The sequence below is a fragment of the Lytechinus variegatus genome, chromosome 15 (genome assembly GCF_018143015.1).
Source record: "Lytechinus variegatus isolate NC3 chromosome 15, Lvar_3.0, whole genome shotgun sequence".
Lineage (NCBI taxonomy): Eukaryota > Metazoa > Echinodermata > Echinoidea > Temnopleuroida > Toxopneustidae > Lytechinus > Lytechinus variegatus.
Window position 1 is genome coordinate 31,666,286 of NC_054754.1, and position 27,579 is coordinate 31,693,864.

The 27,579-nt window shown below is 35.7% G+C and overlaps 1 protein-coding gene across 7 annotated transcripts in view; it reads left to right on the plus strand.

The window, feature by feature from the left end:
* LOC121429044 overlaps window positions 1–27,579 on the plus strand; it is a 78,120-nt gene that overhangs the window by 24,376 nt on the left and 26,165 nt on the right. For 6 of the 7 annotated variants that reach the window (XM_041625943.1, XM_041625945.1, XM_041625946.1 and 3 more), the window contains exons 20-44: window positions 209–357; window positions 706–916; window positions 1,303–1,644; window positions 2,065–2,259; window positions 2,606–2,753; window positions 3,782–3,972; window positions 5,224–5,389; window positions 6,006–6,202; window positions 7,106–7,303; window positions 7,922–8,063; window positions 10,742–10,923; window positions 11,519–11,728; window positions 12,901–13,048; window positions 14,497–14,687; window positions 15,778–15,978; window positions 16,733–16,874; window positions 17,521–17,708; window positions 18,194–18,388; window positions 19,130–19,271; window positions 21,357–21,538; window positions 23,128–23,325; window positions 24,112–24,253; window positions 24,906–25,090; window positions 25,866–26,060; window positions 26,765–26,906. In XM_041625943.1, coding sequence (XP_041481877.1) covers window positions 209–357; window positions 706–916; window positions 1,303–1,644; window positions 2,065–2,259; window positions 2,606–2,753; window positions 3,782–3,972; window positions 5,224–5,389; window positions 6,006–6,202; window positions 7,106–7,303; window positions 7,922–8,063; window positions 10,742–10,923; window positions 11,519–11,728; window positions 12,901–13,048; window positions 14,497–14,687; window positions 15,778–15,978; window positions 16,733–16,874; window positions 17,521–17,708; window positions 18,194–18,388; window positions 19,130–19,271; window positions 21,357–21,538; window positions 23,128–23,325; window positions 24,112–24,253; window positions 24,906–25,090; window positions 25,866–26,060; window positions 26,765–26,906 — 4,582 coding nt within the window. The remainder of the gene's footprint in view (window positions 1–208; window positions 358–705; window positions 917–1,302; window positions 1,645–2,064; window positions 2,260–2,605; window positions 2,754–3,781; window positions 3,973–5,223; window positions 5,390–6,005; window positions 6,203–7,105; window positions 7,304–7,921; window positions 8,064–10,741; window positions 10,924–11,518; window positions 11,729–12,900; window positions 13,049–14,496; window positions 14,688–15,777; window positions 15,979–16,732; window positions 16,875–17,520; window positions 17,709–18,193; window positions 18,389–19,129; window positions 19,272–21,356; window positions 21,539–23,127; window positions 23,326–24,111; window positions 24,254–24,905; window positions 25,091–25,865; window positions 26,061–26,764; window positions 26,907–27,579) is intronic. The other variant, XM_041625947.1, reaches the window with a different exon arrangement.

Below are 27,579 nucleotides of genomic sequence, written 5' to 3' on the forward strand. Positions count from 1 at the left end.
TAGTTTAGCTGGAGTGATATAGGAGCGACTTGACCACCTTGCAAGATGGATATGTATATATATATTTATTTATCCATCCATCCATCCTTTTAATCAATTTATTTTTATTATTTTTTTATTATTATAAACTCTTCTCTCTCTTAATCTCACAAGCCTTGTGCAGTCATGATACAATAACTTTTCTTCCATGTCTACTTTGTTTCTTCAGTGTTCTGTTTCCTGTGGTAACGGTGTACGAAGTAGAGTTGTATTTTGTGTGGAATCTGAGGAATCTAACGTGATTGTACCTTCTACTTCCTGTAATGCTACTGAAGAACCAGCCAGTGTTGATATCTGTAATGAGGGTGATTGCATCACGTAAGTATGGATATCTTTAATAGTAGAATATCAATTACTTCCCTTGCGCTCAGTTCATGAGTAGCAAGAAAAGATGCAGCATTGAGAGCGTTCAACTATGTTGTATTCATATGCAAAGTCGAATATATTTTTTTAATGTTGGTTTTGACACAATAAGGGTTTCAAAATGTCAGAAGTATTTCTGGTGATAGAGGTCCCCAAATCAAGAATAAGGGGGGTACTTGTAGGGTTTTTTTTCTTCAAAGTTTGGATGCGCGTTATTCTTTTTCACCTACTTTGCAATTTTGGAATGCCAAATGAATAATGATTATAAAAATAATCATCTATTGATCTTGTTTATTTTCACAGGTACACATGGGTGTCGGAGAACTTTGGAGAATGTTCTGTAACCTGCGGTGAGGGTGTGAGAATTCGTAATGTCCTCTGTTATGCCATCTCTGGTGGTACCTTTGAGGTTGTTGATGCTTCACGTTGCGACCCTTTGTTGGAGCCACCCAGTGAAGAGATCTGTGCTCTAGAGGAGTGTGGAGGAGTCTTTGAAGCAACTCCTTGGAGTGAAGTAAGACAAACGTTCAAACAAGTTTGTCACATTTTGTGGTTTGCATGCTTGCCTGAAACCTTGATACAGAGCTCTGAAATGATACACAATACTAGTGCACGGGAAGTAAAAGCAAAAAAAAATGCATTATGTGCCCATTTGTCTTGCATCAGTATGCTTCTTTTAAGACTAAATATATTTTATAGAAAATAATCACTAAATAGTTAAATTGGCAATGTGATGCAAAATTATTTTTTCATGCAACTTAGCAATTTTCTAACTTTTGAAGAAATTATTTAGCAGTCCGTTTGTTTTTTGAGGCATGAATTTTTTAAAATAAGATACAGAGAAAAAAAAGATGTGTACATGTGAATTTAAACTTCTGAAATATCTTCACCAATTTACAGTGCTCTGTGACCTGTGCCCAAGGTGTCCAGACCCGAAGTGTATCTTGCGTCTTGACCAAAGGATCCGGAACTGTGATTCCAGATATGGAGTGTGGCAACATGACCCGTCCCGCTGAAACCAGGGATTGCTACTTGGAAGCGTGCCCAGAACCTTATGGCTGTGACCAATCCTACCCAACAGAGGGCAGTATAACATATACTCTTGAGAGTCCTGGATACCCTATGGGCTACCCAGCTGATCTGGAGTGTAGTAAGAATTTGGTTGCTCCAGAAGGGAGTATTATCAGAATCACATTCACCGATCTTCAGCTTGAAGATGGTTGTGCTTATGATTCAGTGAGGGTAAGCTTCCAAGAAATATTCAGATTATTTTTATAAACTTTCTTTCTAGACTTTGTTCCTTTTGGAAACAATTTGATTCTTTTTCACACATAGATTAAATTGCATCATCAAAAAGAATGGTAAAAAAAACAATGTTTTTTATGCTGTAAATCACTTTATACCCAAAGTTGTAGATCGATCGTGATCAAGCTACTAATAATTTGCCTAACTACAATCTTCATGACTTCATTTGAGACAGAAACTCATCACAATTTTGGTGCAATCCATAAAAGAAATTCTATTGTCATTAAAATGAAAAATTTCCCCAATATTACTTAAAAATGAAAATTCCTCATTGATTTGTTTATTTACGAATCATGTATGATTATGAAATTATGATTGGGACATATGTATCATGTGTGTTCATCTTTATCTCCCCAGCTTATTGATGCCGAAACCTCCGAGGTAACCAGTCTCTGTGATGAGGTTGATCTTCCCTATGTTTATGAATCGTCCGGTTCAACCCTTGAGGTTCTCTTTACAACCGATGCCTCAGTCAGCAGGCGAGGTTTCACCGCCAACTATCAAGCCATTCCCGCCACCATCATCGAGTACAGGACTGGCGAATGGAGCCAGGTGAGTTGATGTGATATCATTACTATTCATTCTACATGTCTCTCCTTCAGCAAATTACAGCGATGGTATTTGGTAGAATTTTTGTTTTCAAAACTGAACATTTCAGTTTAGGACATTCATAATTGTGGCAGAATGTTTAAACTCCTTTGAAAGTATATCATACATTCATGGATATTTTTGAATGTATGTTGTTGAGATTTAATATTAACAAGATTTGGGAATTTCAGCAGAAAAAAGGCGCCCCCACGAACAAGCTATGATTTCACTATGATTCCAAAACTATAAATCTGAGCTCTTTAGAATTATGTATTGAACGATAATTTTGTTGATGTTTTTGTTTCTCTAGTGTTCGGTAACGTGTGGAATGGGAGTAGAAAGGCGAGAGCTGACGTGCGTTGAGGACGGTGAAGAAGTAGATGATTCAGAATGTGTTGGTCTACCGATGCCATCGGTTGAACGACCATGTATGCTTGATGAATGCCCTCTACCAGGTGGTAAGTACTATAACATGATGGTATGAATCCTAATCAAATCTGATCGGCTGAAATCAACCACGTGACCAGTCAATTATTTTAGCCTATATGAACATTTTGCTTGAATGGATCAAGAACTAAACTCTGTTTTACTGGGCTGTAGTCAGGATTTTAAATCATCTTTAAGGTGATTGGAAAAGTTTGATTCTCTGCCAGGAGTTATATAAATTACTGAAATGATATTGGATATAAGCGCTATATAAATGTTTATTATTGTTATTATTATTTTCTTATTAATATTATTATTGTTATTATTGTTAGTAGTATAAATATTAGTATTAGTAGTATTATTATTAGTGTTATTATTGTTATTATTAATATCAATATTATTATTACTATTAGTATTATCATTATTATTGTGTATCTTTGTCTTAAGTCATGTTCACTGACTGGACATGGATATGAAAGTAGGGGACTTTTAAGATCTACTTTCAGTGGTTTTGAATCATGATATGAATGTGCATATGAAGGTCAACTCTTTCCAGTAATAAATAAATCACAAATTCTTGCATTCCTAATGGTTAGTATTTTTAAATGGGTACGTTAGACATAAATCACTGGTGCCATATGAGGTATTTGGTTGCTGGCTGCTTTTTAACTGTTACAGTGTCCAAGAAGCTTTGAATTTTGAATCAACCATTATCTCACATATGTGAAATGATGTCCAAGTTTAGAAAATAAATGTAGTATAACAAACTACATGTATAACACTCCATCAATCACTATATACTATCATTTGACCATTTTTTTTTAATGTAGGTTTGGGAAAAAGGCTCCATTCATATGCCAGCATAAAACAATAGCAAAAAACTATAACTAAGTTACCGATGAAGGAAAACTTAAACAGGCGAAACTCCTTGTTATTGTACTATTTGATGAGATCAAATTGCATTGATTATCACCTATTTCCAAGTACACAAAGAAAATGCCAACACCACATTCCAACACCAATCTTGAAAAAAAAATCTCTTTATTTCGTTGTTTTTCAGCGTGCGGAGAGAATATCCTGCGTCGTGGTCCAGGCTCTATCACCAGCCCGAATTACCCATCGGTCTATCCCAACAATGTAACCTGTGGGAATACCATCCGTGCACCGCCTGGTTTGGTTGTTAACATCACTGTTGATTTCCTTCTATTTATCAACCAAGGATTACCATGCGGGTCGGGTGATTATATTGAGGTAGGTCCAGAGTATGTAAAGGCATACCATGTGCATCATTCCCATTCTAGGCACACTTTTATCTTTTTTATGTCTTTTTATGTTGGTGACGTCTATTCCATCACCTCCATACAAATGGCGATAAAGCTGTCTCCTCCGAACCTGTGGAATAAGCTACATCCTTTTCTTAAATTATCACCAACATTTCATCAACCAACATTTGATCAATATAAACAAAACTTGAAGAACTATCTTTTCTAACATCCTGATCATATATGCACAGGACTTAATACTGTCCCTGCTTGGTAATTTGCATGTATTTCATCTCTTACACTGATCATTGATTGCATCTCAAACACTTAGTATCTGATGAAAAGGGTGCTATAGATACATGAACTCTTATTGTTAGATCATGCTTCATTTGTGGTTAGAATGCTGTATGCATGTTTAGCTGGGACTCCTGTGTTCATGCTGAGAGATTGATTGGGTTCTAAATACCATGCACTATTGATCAGTGTTTCTCTTTCAAAATTATTACAAAGTTTATTTTGACACCGAATCTTTCCTCAGATCTCAGGGGTAGTTTTACTGATTAATCCATATTCTTCTCTGCACGTGGGACTCGTTGTTTAGCTAAATATTCTTTAAATTTTTAAATTCTCGCTTGACCCACAGCCTCTGGAAATAATGAAATTTGGTGGTGCATAATATGAAAAACACAGATTATTAGTCTTTGATTCAAACTTTGCAACCATTTTTCTTATGTCCATTACTGTGTGCTAAAATTTTTGGGAGCTATTTTTTTTTTAAATATATATTTTATGTTTTTTTTTAAATGTTATATCATCCATGCAATAATGATTAAAAGGGGAGGTTAGAAGCCCCCAAATATTGGAATAGATTACCCCATAAACTTAGACAATGTTCTTCTACTGATGTGTTTAAGAAGATGCTTCAATCTCATTTGTTTTAACATGTTTAATATATTGCAAGTAGTTTTTCATTTTGTGTAGTTTTGTTTTAAGTTTTTACCGATTGTATTTGTTTTGTCATTTGTACAGCGCTTTGTAACTTTTGAAAAAGCGCTTAATAAGAAGGAATTATTATTTTATGATGGCAACATCAGGCCCAAAGAACAATCTAAAAAAAATAAAAATAAGGAAACTATTTATATCATCAAGAATATGTTGATAAAGTGTTGTACTTTAAGTAGAGGATTGTGGGTGACGATTGCATCGAAACAAATATTTTGATTTCATTTTGTTTCTTCAGGTCAAAGATTCAAGTTCTGATGATAGTCTTATCGTTTGCCAAAGCAGTGATTTAATAAACAAAATCTCATTGACCAATGAGGTTTCTGTGATGTTTTTCAGTGATAGTAGTCCAGCTCCTAGTGGCACTGGATTCTCCCTTTCCTTTACGTTCGTTGAGCCTGAAGGTATGTATATAGAATACCGGTATATATCTTCCATTTCATAGCTTTATTGATGACAATGATTGCATAATCCACTTTGATATAGTTTTTAATACATCGGAATGAAGTGCTTTCCGGATAAATTACACAGTCATCAGATCATGGCTTGCCCCCATGCAATGTGTGCACTATCTCCACTCTGTGGGGAGTATTTCAATGAGAATATTCAAACTTTTTAACTTGGCATACTACATTGGCTTTCACATGCTACTTGGTGCCCACTTTAAAATATAAGCTGAGGACTAAAGTAAGGGGGGGGGGGCAAGGAGGTGGGGTATGGTGGAAATGGTCCCCTTATAAATTCATGTTTTAATGAAACACAGTTAAATTATGGTTAACATGTTTACAGACTAGGTAAAGTAGTAAACTTTATTGCTTGTGTCAAACATTTTATCATGTGAATAATCAACCTTACATCATGCTATGGAATATAAAGGTAGTAAGATGTCTTTTCCTCCTCAACCCAACTCAGAAAATAGCACATAGGAAACATTCAACAAATGACTCATAAAATTTGAATTGATATGAAACACAAAGACATCATCATAACACTAATCTCTGTTTGCTTGCATTGTCATAGTTGATATCTGCGGAAGTAATGTCACAACATCTAGACAGCCAATCTACTCTCCTAACTACCCTGATAACTACGATGATAATACAACCTGTGTTACGGAGATCATTAACGATGATGGATGCATCAGCATTGAATTTCTTGTCATGGATATTGACAATGGAGATTTCATTGATGGCATCTGCAGGGGGGATTCCCTTACGGTAAGTGATTAAAAAAATTAACCTCCTCAACTCATTGGTACCTCTTAATTATTTTGAATTGCATTCTCTAATAGCATTGTAGGCCTGATATGAGGATATCACTTTCATAATGAAAGTTGGACTTTTTTACCTGATGGTTAGAAAGTGCACAATAATTCTTGCCTTAAGTGCTACTAATTTTTTGATATTTTTACTATTATTAGACAAAGAGAACTGTTTGTGTGAATTTTTTCTTTATTCATGATTTTGTGTTTCACCTCCATAGCAGAGTGACACTATAGGCACCGCCTTTTCGGTGATGGCAGCGTCGTCAACGAAACTAACGTTAACATTTTTTATGTCATACCTAGTTCATGAAACTTGGACATAAGGGTAATCAATTATCACTGATAATCTTGCACAAGTTTCAGGTCACATGATCATTGTTAAAGGTTGTTTTGGGTCAATGAACTTTGACTATATTGTGGTATCAACAATGAAATCTTAACCAAGGTTAAGTTCTGAAACAGTATCATAAGTTTGAAAGTTAATGGATCTTTTGCATGACACTTGGACATGTTAATCGTGTATCACAGATCTCTTTGTACAAATTTTCCAGTCACATGATTAAGGTCAAAGGCCATTTAGGGTCAATGTTTTCAAAAACAGCATTGCTGTTATATCGAATTGTGTAATGCAGGTAAGACCGCCAAAAGTGATCCACTTTTTTAGTTCATTTTACTTCATTTTATTTCATTATGGGAAAATTGATGAGTGTTTATAATTGCTATATAAATTTGAATTGTTATGTAGAAATTTATCATTTATATTGTTAGTCACACAATTATTCATGAATTCATGTAAATAACATCTCAGAAAAATAATTTTAAAAATTTAATTAAATTTTGTCTTGAATTCTTGCAGATTTCAGATCAAAACAACCCGTCCCTAAGCCAGACTTACTGTAGCGAGATTTCTCGGGAATCACGTTGGCTTTCTGCATCAGGCAACGTTGAGGTATCGTTTACAAGTAACAGTGTGAACACCAGCAGTGGTTACATCGCTATCCCAAGATTTGTTGAATGTCCACAAGCCTTTTGGATACCACTCCCGTTCGGAAATGTGAGTTTGTTTGTTTTAGCATATACAATAACTTCAATGTAGACATTGCTTTATTATTATTTACATGTATACATAGAGAAATCCTCATATTAAGAAATATATCTTTTTCAAAAAGTTCCAATCACATTTTATGTATCATGATTTTAATGATATCAAAATGATCTTACTGTCATTTCATCATGTTAGATTGTTCTTCATGTAATAGAATATTGAGTCGAATTGAATTGTTTTATTAAAAACAACATAAAATAGTCAGTTCACAGGCTGAAAATGTTCAATTTACAAATGATTAAAAACAATAAATACATGTTAATTTTTGTGTTAGTTTGACAAAAACATTATGTGTCCTTGAATAAATGGTGAACTCATCAGAAGTTTACTTTCTCGTCACCTTTTCTTTGCCACTTTTGACCTTTTATGTCTAATGGATGATACTGAGGCATATCAGTCTGAAATCTGATCGGTTATTGTTTCTAGCATATGAACATGAAAATTAAAAGTGCTATGCAATGGATTTATATAGTAATTGACCAATTTAATGTGGAATATTCATCAGGCATGGACTGATATTAAACTGTTTTGGCTCTATGCTAATTAAGATTGATTTCAATCATTCAGTGTTCAGCAATCTGTGGCGTCGGCAACAGGACTAGAGAGTTGGAATGTCGCAACGCACTGACCAATGAACTGACCGATCCGAGTGAATGTCCAGAAGAAGAGCCCCCTAGAACAGAGCCTTGTTTCCTAGAAGAATGCCCATGTAAGTAGCCATTGGTTGGTTTCCCATACTTGACAATGCTAGAAAATATATTTTGCTGGTGTGTGTTCAGTCAATGAAATGGACCTAGGTGACATTATATTGGTATCTATAATGGACTTAGTGATGTTATTTCAGTGAATATGATAATAGATGGAGATAAACCAAGATGACATCATTTCAGTCAATATAATGGACTGAGATAACATTGTATCGGCCAATATTTCATACAGATATGATATAATTCTGGTCAATGTAATTGAACAAGATGATGTCGTATATATATATATATATATATATATATATATATAACATGAGTGTCCATAGATTTCAAATTTCTCGCGTGCGTTTATATTTCGACGAGACCGTAGGCCGAGTTGAAATATAAACACACAAGAGAAATTAGAAATTTAGGTATACGAATGATATTGTATATTCAACAACAATTAGCATGTACTATGGTTATATAACATGGAAACACAACTTGAAATTGTATCAAAATATATCTGAACTTACCTGAACTACAAAATGTATAATTGCACGGCCTTAGGAGATAAAAAATGCAGGTGTATACACATATGGCATGCTGGTTAGCTGCGCACTGCAGCTGCCCTAGATATCATGCGTGCTTGAGGGATTTTACTTTCGTTATTTTTTGCTCCTTTTTCATAGATTAATACAGGGAAAAATACTCTATTTTTTCATATTTTTGCCAAATTCCCAGGTGTTGTAAAACACAAATAGCCAATATGTATTTATTTATTGTAATGAATTGAATTGAATGTATTAGAACCTCACTGACTATTGCCAATATTTTGTTCAAATCAAGAAGTACAAAATAATACAAAACAAATATACAATGCAAGGAATATAAGCAGATAAACAAAACGAAATAGTATTTTGTCAAAAAGAGAAACAAATTATGTCTACGTATGAATATTAAATAATAGAAGAGAGTGATAGAAATGCAGGGGACATATATACATACACATATACATATACATGCATATATACATTCATACACACATATATACACAATATGCATAATTTATACAAATATACACAATCAACATAGGAATCATTCGGATAGATATTTTGACAATGATAATATAAAAAAACTGATGTCCAAGAAAAGATAAAAAAAACATAAAGAAAGTGAGAGAGGAAAGGGAAATAAAGAGAAAAGAAGTTTGAGAATGGAGAGAGCAGGAAAGAGAGGAAGAATGGCATTACATGTAAACAAAATGTGTAAAAATATTATGAATATATTACAAAATGTTTGCCGGTTTATATTTTTAGTACTCAGAAATCACCCCTAATAGCAATCATGTTTTGGATAAAAGAACAAAACAATTTAATCAAGGCTTCAGTTTCCAATTTCATGAGGTAGGTAAATTTTTCCTGGCACTCCATGTCAGTAAACCTAATATTGAAGGTAATTATCTTTTCAAAAAAATCTTTACGCAAGTCTTTATATTTGTTACATTTCATTATAATGTGGAACTCATCCGCGACCAAATTCAAATTACTATCTTCACAAAATCTCAGGTTAGGTGGTATCTTCTCCAGTCTTTTCTACCTGCCTGTTTCTATCTTATGAGCGCTCAGTCGGCACTTGCTTATATTTTTTCTCAAATTGACATTGTGTATTGAACATAAATAATTTTCTTGCCTTATATTGAATTTGAATCTCCTCTAAGTTCTCATTTTATTTCCTTTCCTTGTGTCCCTGTCGTTAAATAAATCCAATTCAAATTGTTCGTCAAATCTTTTTTCCAAGGATGTTTGAAAAAATATCGCAGAATCATTTTCTTCAAAGTTTTCATTGATACATCACCATGACGAGGTTTTGTACACAAGTTACCGTGCAGAAATTGTTGGTATATGCCACGATCGTTGCCATATACCGGATTACGTAATTGGTAAAAGAGGGCAATTGACCAATAAGAAGCTTTCCCTCATACAACCCTTCATATATAATTCAATATAAAAGGTGAAGATGACCTTATATCAGTCAATATTATGGATCAAGGTGACACATTGGCCATTATAACAGATTGAGATGAAGTTATATCGGTCAATGTAATGCACCTAAATGATGTAATATCATTCAATATAGAAGATACAGATGTGACATTTTAGGAGGGGTACATATCATTCAAAGTAGAGGGCAGGTGATCTTGGGCAGTATTATTACCTTATCAATAGAGGGCGGGAATGGTCAAATATTATGTCATATTGGTCAGTATAATAGATCATGGTGACATTACGCAGTCAATATGTATGGGCCAAGATGACGTCATGCAATCAATGTATATGAGCTGAGGTGATGTCACAAAGTCAATATATATGGACTGAAGTGATGTCAAATCGGTCAATATAACATATCTAGGTGCATATCTAGGTGACGTCACAAAGTCAATATACATGGGCCAAGGTGACGTCACACAGTCAATATGGGTCAAGGTGACTTCACACATTCAAATATATAGGCCAAGGTGACTTCACACAGTCAATATATATGGGCCGAGGTGACGCCACAATATAAAAGAAAAGGTAATGTCATATGAGCCAGTAGAATGTTGAAGATGTAGTAATTATATTACATTTCGTCCAACCACTGGATTGTCTATATCTAAATTTACAAGGTTAATTCTGATAATACTTCATTTCCCCCACAGCCTGTGATGTCACCATCACTGAAGGAAACCAAGTGTTTGATTTCCCATTCAACAATGACTACTATTTGTACAACGATGAATGTACTCTAACTATCACCAATAATGATGGATGCATCTCTCTGTTCTTCACATCTCTTGACATCGATCAGAGCGTTGGAGATGAGTGCGGTGATTATCTTTCAGTAAGTAGAAGAGTACACACTTCGACAAAGTGGTATGGTAGTGGTGGAAGAGCCTTGGTGTAGTGGTTCTGACTCTCGCCTTGTAAACAGAGGGTCGTGTGTTCGAATCCCACCGCGGTCTAGCGTCCTTTGGCAAGGCGTTAATCCACACTTTGCCACTCTCGACCCAGGTGCTAAATGGGTACCTGGTAGGATGCGAAAGATATTGTATGTTTGATTTTGCCAGCGCCATAATGTGGCTGCGATGAATGCAAGGAATGCTCCCCAGGGAGTGGAAATTGTGCACTTTTCGTGCTTGATTGAAATGAATCCGACGACCGGGGTAATAACTGCTGTAACACGCTTTGGGCCATTCTGGGAAAAGCGCTTTATAAAAATTGGCTATTATTATTATAGATCCTTTTTTTTTAAGATTGGCTATAAATGAAGGGGAGAGGGGAATTCGAGTGGGAAGGGAAGGAGAGATTGTGAGTGAGAGAGAAAAGAGAATGGATGGAAATTTGGAGACAGGTTCTTTCACAGATTTCATATCTATCGAGGTTTCCCTTGTTTGTGCGGTATTACTGATTTTCTTCCTTTGTTTTTTCTTAAATAGATATATGACCCCCAAAACGTTTACGCCAACGAACCATATTGTCGTTTCATGGGCACCCCTGGTATCAACACTGTGACGTATATGAGTCTTGGTAGTACCGTAGAACTGAGGCTCAGGACTCCAGATTCGGAGCGTTTCAAGAGCGTAGGAGTCTTCCCATCATTCAGCGCATGTGCTCCATTTGCTTTCGTACCCGGACCATGGAGTGAGGTAAGAATTTATTTTTCTCTTATTTCAGAATGGTAGCCCTATGATACAATAGGGCCCTGCAAAACTTTTTTTAGAAATATACGAAAGTGAAGATAATAAGTTGAAGAAACAAAAATTCTATTTCAAACTCAGCAAGGGCATTGTAGAAAAAAAAAGCATTTTGAAAAAAATAACCTTTGCATCATACCAACGGATTAGGATAATATAGAATAAGTAATTATCAGCAATGTGTTGCGGAAATTAGTATAACAAAGACTTCTCCTTGGATCACAACAGAACTCCTGTCCTGTCCATCTCAACAAAAGGTTGATTTGAACAAAAGTAGGAAAATCCAACAAGCAAAACACTGAAAATTTCATCAAAATCGGTTGTAAAATAAGAAAGTTAGGACATTTGAAAGTTTCAATTAATTTCACAAAACAGTCATATGCACATCCTGGTTGTTATGCAAACAGGCAGACTGAAGATGTCACCCACTCACTATTTCTTTTTGTATTTGATTACATAAAATATGAAAAAAATTTAATTTCTCCTCATTGTCATGTGAAACAGAATTTTATTCCTCCCTGAACATGTGGAATATGATTATTTTAACAGTTTACGGTCAAGTCAAGGCAGTCCTTATTGTCAAATCTGTAAAAATTTAAATATTGTATAATTCAAACAATAGAAAACAAAAGAAATGGTGAGTGAAATACATCATCAGCTCTCTCATTTGAAATTGCTAGGTTGTGCATTTAACTGTTTTGTGAAAAATAAGAGAAACTTTAAATGTCATAACTTTCTTATTTTACATCTGATTTCAATGAAGCGTTATGTTTATTTGATTTTCTCTATCGATTCAAATCAATTTTCTGGGGTGGACTTGACCTTTAAGGGTACCAGATCTGGCTTTAGTGTTAAAATATGTCAGATCTTTGGCAGTGCATGGCTATTGTAAGGAGGGGGCAGGCAAAAAGGTGCTGCAAAACTAATAGCTATATCAAATTTACTCACATGGTTCAAAATGAAAAAATGAAAAGTTTCCTGTTGGCACAATTGTATCATTTGTATGTTTTGGAGCCTTGATTTGAAATAGATAGAAAAACTTATTTGCACTATAAAGTTTTCTTGTACTTAATCTTGAAATGTTGAATGCCATGCAAGTCAAATTGGGATTTTTTTTGTTTCAGTGTTCTGCATCTTGTGAGGGTGGTACAAGGACACGTGAAGTTCTTTGCTTGAATGTCTTAACCCGGGAGGAGGCGGAGTCAACAGAACAATGCAATGGCGGACCGGAATACGATGAAGAGGAAGAATGCAATACTGAGGAGTGTCCGGGTATGTGAAGACATAATTGGTATTTTTATTAGTTATTTACTCAGGCTGCCAGTGAGATTGAAAATGAAAGAAATATTTCATCTTGGTTTAAGGTGCTCAGCCGAGCAAGGAGTTTCACTCATTTGCGCATGCTCGAGGCAGCGTATATCCAGCTAACAGACCCGATTCTGTGCCGCCAGGAGGAGTCCGTAAGAACCCTTGCGTTATTTCAGTTGCTTTGCTTCAATATACGGCTGGTAACAAGCCTAACTTGTTTGCTTGACAGCCAATCATAGCTCGCCATTTAGCATCCATTGTCTGGTTACGGTTCTATTATATATTGTTTGCTCTAGTGTTTTAGTCATTTTACTCCGATGTCAAAAAGCTTCAGTATGTCTGTTTTTAAAGCTATTTCTCGATTTTGCAGTACTAAACACTTGTTTAAAGAAATATTTAACTGATCGATGAGTCCCAAGCACAGGACAGAATAAGGATTGATTTGTAAAAATATTAGTGACATCTCAGGCAAAGTGTAGCATTTGAAGGAGCTTCGTAATCACTTTAACAGAGAAACATGATTTATAGATGGTGTTGCAGCGCTACCAAGTAGAAAGGATTTTCCATATTTAGTTCTGAAAAAATGATGGTTTCATGCAAAATTCTGATTTCTAAAGTTTCAGTTTTATGTGTCGTCCTATGGTATTTCTGAGGAAATACTGATTTCCTCAACAAAATACCGATTCTCAGCTTTAAAAATGTGAACTAAAATGTTCTTTTTCAGGTTGAAGTCTCCATTTAAATCCAATTACTATTTGAATTTTTGATTGTTTAATATTCATCACCTTTTAATTTAGTATCTTTTAAATTCTTTTTTATCATATTTAATGAATTCTTATTTACACTTGCTCTTTAAACATTATTATCCATGTACATCCCAAATCCCTACATGTACCTGTTTTAAATTGTAATTGTTGCTTTTACCCATGTATGACCTGTGAACATTTTATTGTAAACATGTTAATTTCAGCCTTTTGGCTGTTTAACATGTATTGTTTTTATACAAAATAAACCATGATTGAATTGAATACAGAGTGGTTGATATTTCTCTCGGGATTAGTAGGGAGAAGTGCTTTACAATATGAGCGCAACTTACGTGCATGTATTTAAAAAAAAAAAGGAATCAGAAATACATTGGAATGTTTAAGCTTAAAGACTGTTTGAAGTGTAGACTCATGAATAAAAACAATGGACTCATGAATAAAAAGTGTGGAAAACCACGGCAACAGGCGTCCATTTGGCGCACTGTGACAAAATCGTGCATCAGCATTGGCCATTTTGTATAAACGCGCCCGATGCGCGCTAAATTGAGCGTAATTTATACAGGAAATAGGCATAAACCATGGACTCAACCGTGGGTTTTCAAAACCACCTTTGTGAATTCGGGCCATCTTGTTTTGTTTGTTTTACAGACTGTCTTCAGCAAGTAATGACTCCGGGTGTGATTACCAGCCCTGGGTTCTCAATGGATGCCGAAGGTTATGAGAACAACCTGGATTGTATGTTCAACATCACCAACCCCAATAGTGATGAATGCATCACCATCTCGTTCATCAACTTTGATCTTGGTGATCCAAGCGATAACTGCTCAGATTATATCCAGGTGAGGAGTTGTTTATTATTATTATTTATTTCGGCAATGAAAATTATAAGAAAGTGGTACAGTATAGTTCAACACATAATAACCATAACAGAGTATAGATCAAGCACCCACTGGACTGCCAGGGTCAAATAAAGTTAACTGAATTACTGTAGTCGATAAAGACCATTTGACCCTATCCAGAGGGGGCTTACATAAAACAGAAGCAGATAAAAGAGTGAGTATAAACAAAAAGGTTTAACATCAATTATAATAGAATGAAATAACATAGGTCTACTTGATAACACTTCATCTTAACTTAGAATATCAAAATTAGCTGTTTGAATAAATAATGAACTCGTGCAAGGGTGAATATGGTCATTCATTAGGCATAAAAATTTCATTCACAGTTTGGGAGTGGTTTATCATGGTTTATCATGATGTAAATTTCAGTGTACGAGTCCGACCACTTGTTAAGTGTTTACTGGCAAGATTATTTCATTTTTTTTCTTTTCTTCCCATTCTTTTGCTTTCTCTTTCTCCTTGCCTTCTTCCTTCTCCCTTTTCTCATTGCCAATTAAGAATTCATTGCCCACCAACTCTCTTTCATTGCTTTCTTCAAACACTATGTTCATTTCACAAGAGGCAGGCAGATTTTGGGGCATGAACAACATTCCATTGACAATAACTGTTGTGAAGTTTTTGTATGATTCTTTGATTTTCTCAAATAAAAGACATAAACATATTTATTAAAATCTTGTATAGTTTCAACAGTTTCCTGCTCTTATCCCAACAATTTTGCATTCAAACATGCATGACATTTATTCCATATTCATCATTAAATCTAAAAAAAAATTGGTTTGTTATGCTTTTTGGCTCAGTTTGTAGAGCACTCGTCTAACAACCGGGAGGTCAGTTCAAGCCCTGACTGCGTCAGAATAAAAGATGGGGTTGCTGCTACCCTGTTTGACATTCAATGATTTAAGGGGTGGAACAACATTGATCTGACGCTGCTTAATCAATTGGGAAAAATTTATGTCTGGAGGATTTCTATTTCTGATTTTTGTTTCGAGCCATAAAATATGGAATTTCATTTCATTTTCCCTCCCATCAGATAAGCGACAGGGCAGGTGATGTTGATGCCTTATATTGTGGTCTAGAGGAGAATGCCACTGCTCCTGTGTTTTATTCTCGCTCTGCCTATGTTGAGGTTGTCTTCATAACTGACGAGGAAGACAGGAACGCTGGATTTGAAGCCCTCGTCGGTTTCACGTCTTGTCCATCATTTGGATTCTTTGCCGGAAACTTCAGCGAGGTGAGACGTCTCGAAAGGCTTTTTATCCCTCCTTGCTGAGAATGTGCATTTATGCCTTTTGTGTATTTATTGTATTCATGCATGTGTGTTTGTATTGTGTTATATTGATTTATGCCTTACATTTTTTAAAGCACCTAGAGATTGATTTATAATATTAGTGCCATATAAACTTAACGTATTATTTGCTCATTTTGTATATCAATGCAATAGTGATACAATGTTGACAACTATTGAGAGAAATATAAAATATATATTGCATTTTTCTTGTAAATTCTGTGGAGCATTGTGGCCCAGTGGATTAGTCTCCGGACTTTAAAACAGAGGGTCGTGGGTTCAAATCCCAGCCATGGCATAGTTTCCTTTAGCAAGTAATTCATCCACATTGTGCTGCACTCAACCCAGGTGAGGTGAATGGGTACCTGGCAGATATTTATTTCTTGAAATGCGTGTGCGCTGTAATCTGAGTAATTACGGCTGCCAAGCTACAGCTGGGGTAATAATATCCAAGTCCTTTGGAAGCACACAGAGACATTATTCATAATGTGATATGCGCTATACAAGAACTGTATATTATTATTATTATAAATGATTGCAATATATCCAATAGACCACAAATTAATATAAATTTTTATTTATAATCTGCATCCAGAACTTATGATTCATGCAGGTAAACAAGAGATTAAATCCTCATGCTTTTGTTTTTCTTATCAAGAAATCTAGTTCAATCATAGATCCTTGTGTATTGTATTTACAGTGTTCGGTCACCTGTGGAGAAGGTTTTGAATACCGTACGGTAGAATGTCGCCGTTTCTCTGACGGTATAGTCGTAGTCGATGAGATCTGTCGAGATCAGAAGCCGGCTGAATCTAGACCATGTAGCCGACCTGAATGCCCATGTGAGTTTATTAAATATATCATCTCGATTATCAGAGCAGAATGAAGTGTGATTTGTTGTTTTTAAATGACTTGACCTGTCCTCTGATTTTAAAAGGGTTTGGTCTCTATTGTAGAAGTCATTCAGACGTCTGAAATGCCCAAGTGAGTAATTGAAATATTTCAACTGTCATTACCTTTAATATCATCACAGAAAAAAATGTAATTTTGTGTTTTCATAAATGCTCTGGATTTTGGTTATGATTGTAAAGGTGTTTACGGTCTCTCTCCGACATGTACATATGTATTTTGATGTTAAGGTGGGTAAGTGTTTTTTTATTCAGGGACAGTTAATCAGTTTATTGATAAATGAATTATTTACTGAGAGTGTGCTAGAGAGAGATGGAGAGAGAGGGAATTATTGAATTGAAAAGTTCTTTCTTGATATTGCACCTTGCTCCCTGTAATCTCAATTGTGTACCACTTACAGGTTTACAAATTAAATTCTTGATGTACAAAACTAGTTAAAAATCAAACTTTCAACCAATACACATGTATGTAAAAGAAAAGGATGACAAGTTGACTTAAGGCATGTAAAAGAGAGGGAAAGATAGTTAGAAAATGTACAAAGAGACTGGTAACTATTAATATCTTATTTTGTTCTAACAGCTTGTGACAGGGTACTTACTGATCGGGGGATCTTCACCAGTCCGAATAGCCCAGACAACTATGATGATAACCAGGAATGTGAATACACTCTAATAGCCCCTCAGGATCAATGTGTTCGAGTCTCATTCATCGGAACATTTGATCTCGGAGAAAACACAGAAGACTGCGAAAATGGCGACTACGTTACGGTGTGTATTTATGTCTATTTGAAAATAATCTCAGTAACGTATCGGGAGACCATCTGAATGACGTAAATGGGTGGAGCTTATATCATCTGGGCGGAGCTTAGATCATGTGGAAACATAGTGTGCTCTTACATGTATTTGCATTGTGACAGTCACCATGCCAAAAATGGCAGTCCTCCAATACAATATAGTTCACATGTGTAGTAATATTTCCAAGCAATAATTACTGCACAGTCCCACATGCACTAATCTGTGTTGGTGATCGATCATGGTGATCAGTTTTCAACATAGATGCCATTATTAAACAGAGTTTGGTGTATTTTAATGAACCAGATCTTGATCTATGATGACATGATGATCATTGACCTTGATTTTGAAGACTTTACCATGAAAAAATTGTTTGCTACATTTACAAGTACATTCAAATGAAATTTTGATTTGCTTTCTTTTGATTATGTTTTACCCTGTCATCACTCTTATTTTCCCAGCTTTCTGATGAGAATTGGGAGTATACCGAGGCTACATACTGCCGGGAAGGATTGCCGCCCATATGGCGCTCAAGGACAAACGAGTCCTCTCTTACTTTCTATTCCAATGAACGCGATAACTTCAAGGGTTTCACTGCTTTCCTGGCGTTTGTTCCATGCCCACAGTATGGGTTTACTGTTGGAGAATATGGAGAGGTGAGCATTGCAATGATCTTATGGCAAGGATTCATCAAGCTACAATGGCACATGGGAGACACTATCTCAGTGTGTACATGAGGCATATGGGAGACACTCTCCCATTTCAAAGAATTTTTTTGTGTGTGTTTGTATCTCCTTGTCCAATTTTTTTATATTAGCTGACTACAAAAAGAAAAAGAGTGATTCCTATTTTTTGTGTATCGAGTGCATAATTATAGTTTTAAGGTCCCTCTCAAGCCAATGGAAGATTATCAAGATGTGTATGGTTAAAGATTACAGGGTTTCGATTGTAAGTTTTGTGCTAATATGAAGCAAAGAATAGGGTAGGATAACCACACTTTTTATTTTATTTTATCTTGCCATTTGGCCGTTGGTGAAGTCACTGGTGCTTGTTCTCCCTATCACAAACTAATATTTGTAGGAAAAGACTTTACTCATTGCTTCAAATATTTGCCATCACTATAGCGTCATGGTAAAGTGCCTTGGCCAAGAGGTCCAAGGCGCCTGACTACATACATGAAAACTCGGGTATCGAAACCTGGCCATGGTACTTATGCCCGTGAGCAAAACATTGCTCTTTCACATCTTTTGGATGGAGACATTTCAAGGTGAAAGTGAAAATAATTCTTTCATTCATGAATGCCTGTAGAAACCCCCTGAGCACGCACCCACAGATGTGGAAGTACATACAGTACATATTTTGTAACATATGATTACTATTATTTTTTTTTTTGACAGTGTGACGTGACCTGTGGATCAGGAATCCAGACTCGTGATGTACAATGTTCTGATCTCACGACTGGAGAGCGTGTAAATATGGGTTTGTGTACTGACCCAATGCCCCCTACTGCCATGGAGTGTAACGACGAACCATGTCCGAGTAAGTCAATGCCATTCAATAGTAGTTTTTATACACTGACCCAATGCCCCCTACTGCCATGGAGTGTAACGACGAACCATGTCCGAGTAAGTCAATGCCATTCAATAGTAGTTCTTGTACACTGACCCAATGCCCACTACTGCTAGAGAGTGTAACAATAAATTTTGTCCGAGAAAGTCAATGCCATTCAATAGTAGTTTTTATACACTGACCCAATGCCCACTACTGCTAGAGAGTGTAACAATAAATTTTGTCCGAGTAAGTCAATGCCATTCAATAGTAGTTTTTATACACTGACCCAATGCCCACTACTGCTAGAGAGTGTAACAATAAATTTTGTCCAAGTAAGTCAATGCCATTCAATAGTAGTTTTTATACACTGACCCAATGCCTTTACTGCTAGAGAGTGTAACAATAAATTTTGTCCGAGTAAGTCAATGCCATTCAATAGTAGTTTTTATACACTGACCCAATGCCTTTACTGCTAGAGAGTGTAACAATAAATTTTGTCCGAGTAAGTCAATGCCATTCAATAGTTTTTATGTACCGACCTCATGCCCCTTGTAGTTGTGTCTTAACAGTAGAGAACAGGTAAAGTAACTTGTGATAATTGCATTATTATTGTCAACAAGAACTAAACATGTTGTATCATTATTGTTAACAGGAAGAACTCAATTGTCATTTATTTATACAGATTTAGGAAGTAAGCAAGTCAATATTTCCCAGTTGAAATATTATTTAATTAAATAAGTATATTTGTTTCACATAGACTTTATTTATCCATGCCAGTTACATAAACCACTATCTGGTTTAGCTTAGGCCATGGTCTATAAACTAAAATTACGGAAAGTTGATAATGTCAAAATTTGTTATTTGTTAACATTTAAGGTTCTTATGTTGAATGTGTGCTTTTGTCGCTCTATTGTGGAGAAGAAAAGTCATTCAATTATTATTCCCAGACGTTAATGCTTGATCTTAGTGAGAGATAAACTGAAAAATCAAACCTGTACAGTTTCCAGAGATTTGCTTTGTAATTGTCTATCCATAGTTGAACCACGACCTTAGACCTGGGAACTGTAACACAAAACTTAGCAATCATAGTATACAAATAATGAATGTGTATGCGTGCAATGGGAAGAATCTTTCATCGAATGTAAATATTCTTTCCATTGCACAAATATCTACATTCATTATTCGTTTTATATAACTCATATTACAAAGTTTTTAAAAATGTAATAAAGGAATAAAAAAGATAGAGATTAGGTTGGCCTATTTCCATCAACCCCTTTTCTCTGATAAAAAATTATTGCTAGTCGGTGGATTACACCATGTATCGACAGCTCATCAGCCCTTTGCTTTCATTGTTTTGTGACGCGCATTGCCTCATGGATATGAGTCGAGTGCGCACAGTCAGTTTGATCTGCGCTAACTTCATGCACGCAAACACACACATACAGACATACACATGATTATAATGAGGGAGCGCTAGCGCGCTTACCGTGCAATGGAAAAATAAAAAATGCACGGTCACCGTGCAGTGGAAATTACAAAATGCATGCAGTAAAGAATGGACCAAATATTGAACACCTTTCAACCAATCAGATGGCAAGAATCTTCTTTTGAGTTATATAATACAACATATCTTAAAAATGATTGATTGCATTGACTGTACAATCAATCAGGAAAGACATGTACGATTGATTGCTAAACTTTGTGTTACGGGACTTACAGTTCAGTCCCGGAGTTTAGATTAAACAAAGTCCAGAATAAGTTTCTGTTCATGCCAAACAGCTGTGTGGGCACGTTCGTGGTCTAGTGGTTCTGGCTCTCCCCCTTCAAACAGAGGATAGTAGCTTCAAATCCTAGCCATGGCGTGTTTTCCTTCTGCAAGAAATTAATCCACACTGTGCTGCACTCAACCTAGATGAGGTGAATGGTTACCCGGCAGGATCAATTCTTGAATGCACGAGCGCTGATAGGCAGCTCGATCTAAAGCAGGGGTAATATTAATGATAACAATGCGCCTCGGAATAGATTGTTTCTAGGTAGGTGGTGCTATGCAAATGCCTATTATTATGATTACAGCTTGCAGTGAGACATTCACAACTAATGGCGTTAGTATTACAAGGGAGGATTTCATGGAGGATGAATACTGTGTCTACAACATCACATCGTTAGAAGGGCTCTGTGTGAGGGTGTATCTTATCACATGGAATCTATCACCACCACCTAATAGAGAATTCCAATGTGCAGGGGATTCTCTGACGGTATGTATCAGTCCAACACCTCCTTTTCTCCTCCTCCCCCTCCCTCCTCCCCCTCCCTTCTCCTCCTCCCCTTCTCATCTTCTCTTTGTCCTCCTCCCTTTCTCCCTTCCTTTCTCCTCCCCCTCCCATTCTCCCCCACCCCTTCTCATTTTCCCTTTGTCCCCTTCCCTTTCTCCCCCTCCCCTTCTCATTTCCCTTTCTCCCCTTCCCTTTCTCCCCCTCCTTTCTCCTCCCCTTCCCCTTCTCATTTTCCCTCTCTCCCCTTCCCTTTCTCCCCCTCCTTTCTCCTCCCCTTCCCTTTCTCCCCTTCCCTTTCTCCCCCTCCTTTCTCCTCCCCTTCCCCTTCTCCCCTTCCCTTTCTTCCCCTTCCCCTTCTCATTTCCCTTTCTCCCCTTCCCTTTCTCCCCCTCCTTTCTCCTCCCCTTCCCCTTCTCCCCTTCCCTTTCTCCCCCTCCTTTCTCCTCCCCTTCCCCTTCTCATTTTCCCTCTCTCCCCTTCCCTTTCTCCCCCTCCTTTCTCCTCCCCTTCCCCTTCTCATTTTCCCTTTCTCCCCCTCCCTTTCTCCCCTCCCCTTCTCCTCCTCTACTTCTCCTTTTCTCCCCTTCCCTCTCCCCTTCTCACCCTCTTTTCCCTTCTCCGTTTCCTCCCCTCCAAACGGGATACTCCAGGCTGAACATGATAATATCTGAATAGTTAGAATAAAATTCTTTGAGTAAAGCAATGAAAATTTGATTAAAACTTATTCAACTTTAAAGCTGGGCAATAGTTTGTGTCAACAGATAAATGTATGCAGCAATCATTGTAATATGCATGTACATGTATATAGTTAATGACAGCCCTTTATTAACTTCATCTGTCCTTTCTAAGAGAATTTATCATTTACCATTTTGATGTTGCCATCATGACCACCATCCGCATAGAGAAAAAAGTGTTTTTTTATTGGTATTAACAACTTGTCAGGGGTGGGTCAAGCCGGATAGCATTGTTAACATTACAGGCTGTGAAATTATATTGTATCTAAAGCCCGGCTCACACTATGCTATTCGTTGCAATCCGAATTTCTAATATATTGTGATAACATTTTATATGGACATTCCAACTAATAAAATCTTATGGCTTAGAGTTCATGATAGTGGTAGGACTACTGAAATTGAAATTCAGTCCAATTTTGAGCCTCCCCGATAGAATTAAACAAAGTCAAATGGTAATGAGGTCATCATAGGCTGGGACTTGAAGCCGATTTGGACTTTACTCCGACCACATGGCTTGCCACCAAGTAAAAATATGATTTTTGTATTCCTAACATTATGCCAAACTTTAAATTAAAAGAATTTTACTTCTTGGAACTTTCATATTTAATACAAAACGTGATTTCATGAAAAATTGTGTCTCAACGAATCGCATAGTTTGAGCCGGGCATAACCGGACTGGATCTGCCGCTGCAATGTTTGAACGTTCCCATCCGAATGTTTCACATTCTTTCGATTGATTATTGTAGACAGCTCAAAGCTTTCTTTTTTTCCCTCTGAATTTTGTGGGACGAACGTGCAGTTTCATCTGATCTCTTAACTGATTCTCTGAATTTGTAGTTTACTGATGCGGCTTACCCATATCGATCCGCTACCGTGTGCGGTGAAAGCGATCAGCTACTAGAGACTGTCACCTATGGTTCAACCGGTTTGATCTACTTTGAATCAGATGATGTAGACAATGGAGGAAATTTCCAAATATTCGCCCAATTTGAAGAATGCTCCGAATATGGCTATGCAGTTACCAACTACTCAGAGGTGAGCACCATTTATTTTTCCTTGTATATGGCAATGAAAATAGCCAAAATGCATTTAAGAAGTTGTCATAATCTTTGTTGTAAAATATCTGTAAGCCAACTTTGACATGTAGATTTTAAAAGTTTGTAGATGAATTTGATCAATGATGTTGATATTTTCATGATTTTCATTTACACTTCATTATATTATCAATCATGTATTCTGTTTTCTATGTAGTCAACAAATATTTGAACGCTGTTGGAATATAACAATATTTCAATTGTTTTCCTTTTCTTCAGAATACACTGAAACTATTGTTAATTTATTTTGGGAATGCCCCTTTAATCATCAATTTTAGTTGATTTTGAAAAATGCACCTTGAAAATGCAATTACATGTAAGTTATCTTTTAATGATTTTGCATTTGGCATTCCAGGCGGAAATAATTCATTTAATTTTGATATTTTATGTGCTAAATATTATGAATTATTTACTCAATGTTTAAAAGGTTATTTATTGTTTTCCTCATTTCAAAAGAAATCAGAGTATCAACACAAGTTAAACGGTTTTTGGTTTACATGTATAATTTATTTGTTATGCATTTCATGCATTTTGTATTTTATTATATGATTTGTGGAGAAAATTTGAATACCGTCTTTCTTTGAAAAAAAAAACCCATATGATTGTAGTATTATTCTATATTAAGTTTTTGTGTTTCATTATCTTTCAAATGAATTTGGCTAATCATCTGATACTACAAGATTTAATTGAATAAATGCCATCATTTTTATGATCAATTTTTTACCAGTGTTCTGAAACATGCGGATTGGGGTATAGATCCCGTGATGTGTTCTGTACGCTTCTTGAGACTGGGGAAATGGTTGGCGAAGGGAACTGCACAGAAGACCCTCCACCTGCTCGTGAACCATGTATCTTAGAACCATGTTTTGGTAAGAAATCAGAAATTGATTCATAGGCCCGTATTCTGAACTTGGGTTTAAATTAAACCCTGGTTTAAAGTTGTGGTTTAACTATGGAGAGCCAATCAGGGCACAAATCCCTGACAGTACACATTCAATTAATTAACTCATATGACACCCAAATTGTTCATAATTTTTTTGGGAAAGATATCTGAAGTATTTTTCCTTATTATGAAAGCAAAAGGAAACAAAATAGGAAACATAAGAAATATACAATATAAACATTTTTTTTAATTACTGGCTTCCCAGTATTTTAGACCGTGGTCTAAGTTAAACCAGTCTTCAGAATACGGGCCATAGAGTTTGATTATGGAAAGCAAGGGCTGTCATTTATCTGAGTATCTTACTTTCAAAAGTTGATGTTTGTTTGTGCATTGATTTGGCCAATCAGATAGTGTGTCCACTTAGTAAAATGTGAATTATGGCAATGCAAGCTGTCCATAGTTATTAATGAATTGATTTTAGAACATTTTCATAAAATGGGGCCATTTCAAATTATAACAGCAAACAGTATCCTATCTTTTTCTTTTCGTGATTTTATTTTGTCCCATGAAAGCACTGAAGTTATGCTCTCCTTTGATGTCATAATGAAACAATGATTTCAATCCATTTCTTTTGCCAGATTGCAACTTACGTTCAAATGAGTCTGCAACCATTGTATCTCCTGGTTACCCTGAAAGCTACTCATCAGACCTAGTTTGCAACTATTCCTTTGCTAACCCTGCTGAAGGTCAATGCTGGGAGATCGTTCCTAATGACTTCGACCTGTATGATGGGTATAATAGCACTTGTAGCGATGGTTTCTATGTAAGTGATTTTCTTGGAAATATTGACTTCAATTTTCAAACTTTTGAAGTTTTTCAATTCAAAGCTGCATCTTTGATTATGCTTTAATTCTTTGTGATGATGTACCTGTAAAGCCTGTCTATAGATTTGGTAAATTGGACTCGGTTAAAAGTGTTGTTACATTGAATGTGTTTTCAATGGTAAGTTTTGCATCTAGGGGACCTCTCTTAGTACTGTTTTTATCTTAATTTAGAATATCTCTTTTACAGACAGGGTGCTACATAACTTTTTAGATGAACTTGCCCTGTTGGGCAAGTAAATTTTTAAATATTTTGAATATACTTGCCTGAAATCTATTTCACTTGCCCCAAAAAATCCTTGAAAAAAAGTTTTACTTCTTCAAAAGAAAATATTATGGTTTTAGAAACCATTGACTTTTTTTTATTTACTCTGCTAAATCTTAATTGATTTGCATTCAGTGTAAAATCTTCAATATGCGTTCATTCAATATTTTATCTTTTTGGTATCAGTGTCTTTGATTCAATGGAGTTGTCACATATCATTTTTTTGTCGTTCAATGTTAAACCTTCTATTTAACGTCTCCTAGTCAGTATCTCTCACATGTCAATGCTATTGCATTCATTTCTCCTCGATTTCCTATGCCTATTTTCTATTCCATTCAATATGCTCCACCTGCCTGTGGTATTTCATTCAATGTTTAACCTTCTATTCAATATCTTTCACATGTCAATGCTATTCTATTCACCTGCCTGTGGTATTTCATTCAATGTTGTAGGTTAGAGACGTGGGCTTCCCAGAACGTGAACCTTACCCAGCATGTGGTAGCGATCTTCCTGGTCTAGTGACCTTCTCCTCGGAATTACAGATAACCTTCTACACTAATGATGAAGGTGAAAGCAGAGGATTCAATGTCAGTATCAACAGTGTTCCATGCCCTCAATATGGATACCTGGCAGGACCGTATGAAGAGGTAAGAAGAATTTTTGTCTCATTTTTTTAAGGGTCATTATTCTGAAAGGGTTCCATCTTTGTTTTAATTCTTTATGAGTTACACAATTGCACAATTCTAATGATTATTTTCCCTTTAATCTTTGTACTATACAAAGTAGAAAAGCTAACTATTTTTCTTACAAATTTAGGGAATGATTGCAGATATCAAAGTTCTGATGAACAAAGCAGAATTAATTTTTTTTTTTAATTCAAGTTTTTATTTCAAAATTATCATTAAAGTAACAAAATCAAAGTAAATGGCTTCTGCTTTGTGTGCTAGTGTGTGGGTGCAAATTTTTATTTTGTCAAGATTTTCAAGGTATCAATTAAGGTATGCTGTGAGCACTGAGATAATATATTTAGAGCATCCACATGGGCAAGTCAACTTTAAAAGGCTTGTAAGAAATGACTACCCAATGTATAATGAACTTTGCCTGAAGTAGATTTCTCAGGATAGAACAAAAATGATTGACTTACCCATTTTTTTTTCATTCTGGAAACATAGATTAGTCAAAGAAACATTGACCTAGAAATAAGATATGTGTGTGACATGGAAGAAAATCAGTACTTTTCACCCTTTTGACTTCTTGATTTACAAATGTCCACCTTTGATGAAGTTGATTGTATATTAAAAGTACTATTAAGAAATAATACATACAAGACAATTTTCTTGATATTTTTTAGTGTTCAGTCACCTGTGGTGAAGGATTGTCATTCAGAAATGTAACATGCCAGGACTTAGATACGAGAGAGACCGTCAACGAATCTCTATGTGAAGATATAAAGCCTGATGATGCCAGGCCTTGCTATCGTGGACCTTGCCCAAGTAAGTTTGATTGAATACATGGCCTAATTCATGGAGCTTTTATTAGGATTATCAGAAATTCCATAAATTAATGTACATCCGTCACAAGCCAAAATAATTAGAGAGCAACTTGGGAATTCAGTCCAAGGAAGTCCTAAAAATTTCATGAAAGGACTTCTTTATTTATCTATTTTAATTTGTCAGACTTGTCAGATGTTTAATCCGACAAGTCCCATTTTATCCAACAGTTAACGTAGCAACATTGTTCACAGCCAATCAAAATCAAGGAAAGTTGTCGGATCTGACAACTTGTCAGACAAACATGTTGATGAAACACTCTACTCTCCAGAAGTACATATTACATGAAATTATTAATTATTATTTTCTTTATATTATCCTGACTTTAAAAGTTACAAAAGAAAGTTTGAAACAAATTCTGCATCTTATTTATTATTGGTTTGATGGAACAAAACATGTGTTATTACTTTCCTTCATTATAAAAAAAAATATGCAATCTAATGAAACAGCTAAAAATCGACGGCCTAAAATTACCCTTCTTTAAAGCTCACTTGCCTATAATGGCCACTCTACTTCTGTTGGTGTAATTATGTATATGGTCATATAGTCTTTTTCTTTGTTTACTCCGCATTTAATTGTTTGTATCTTTGTTAAGTATATACATACATATATATAT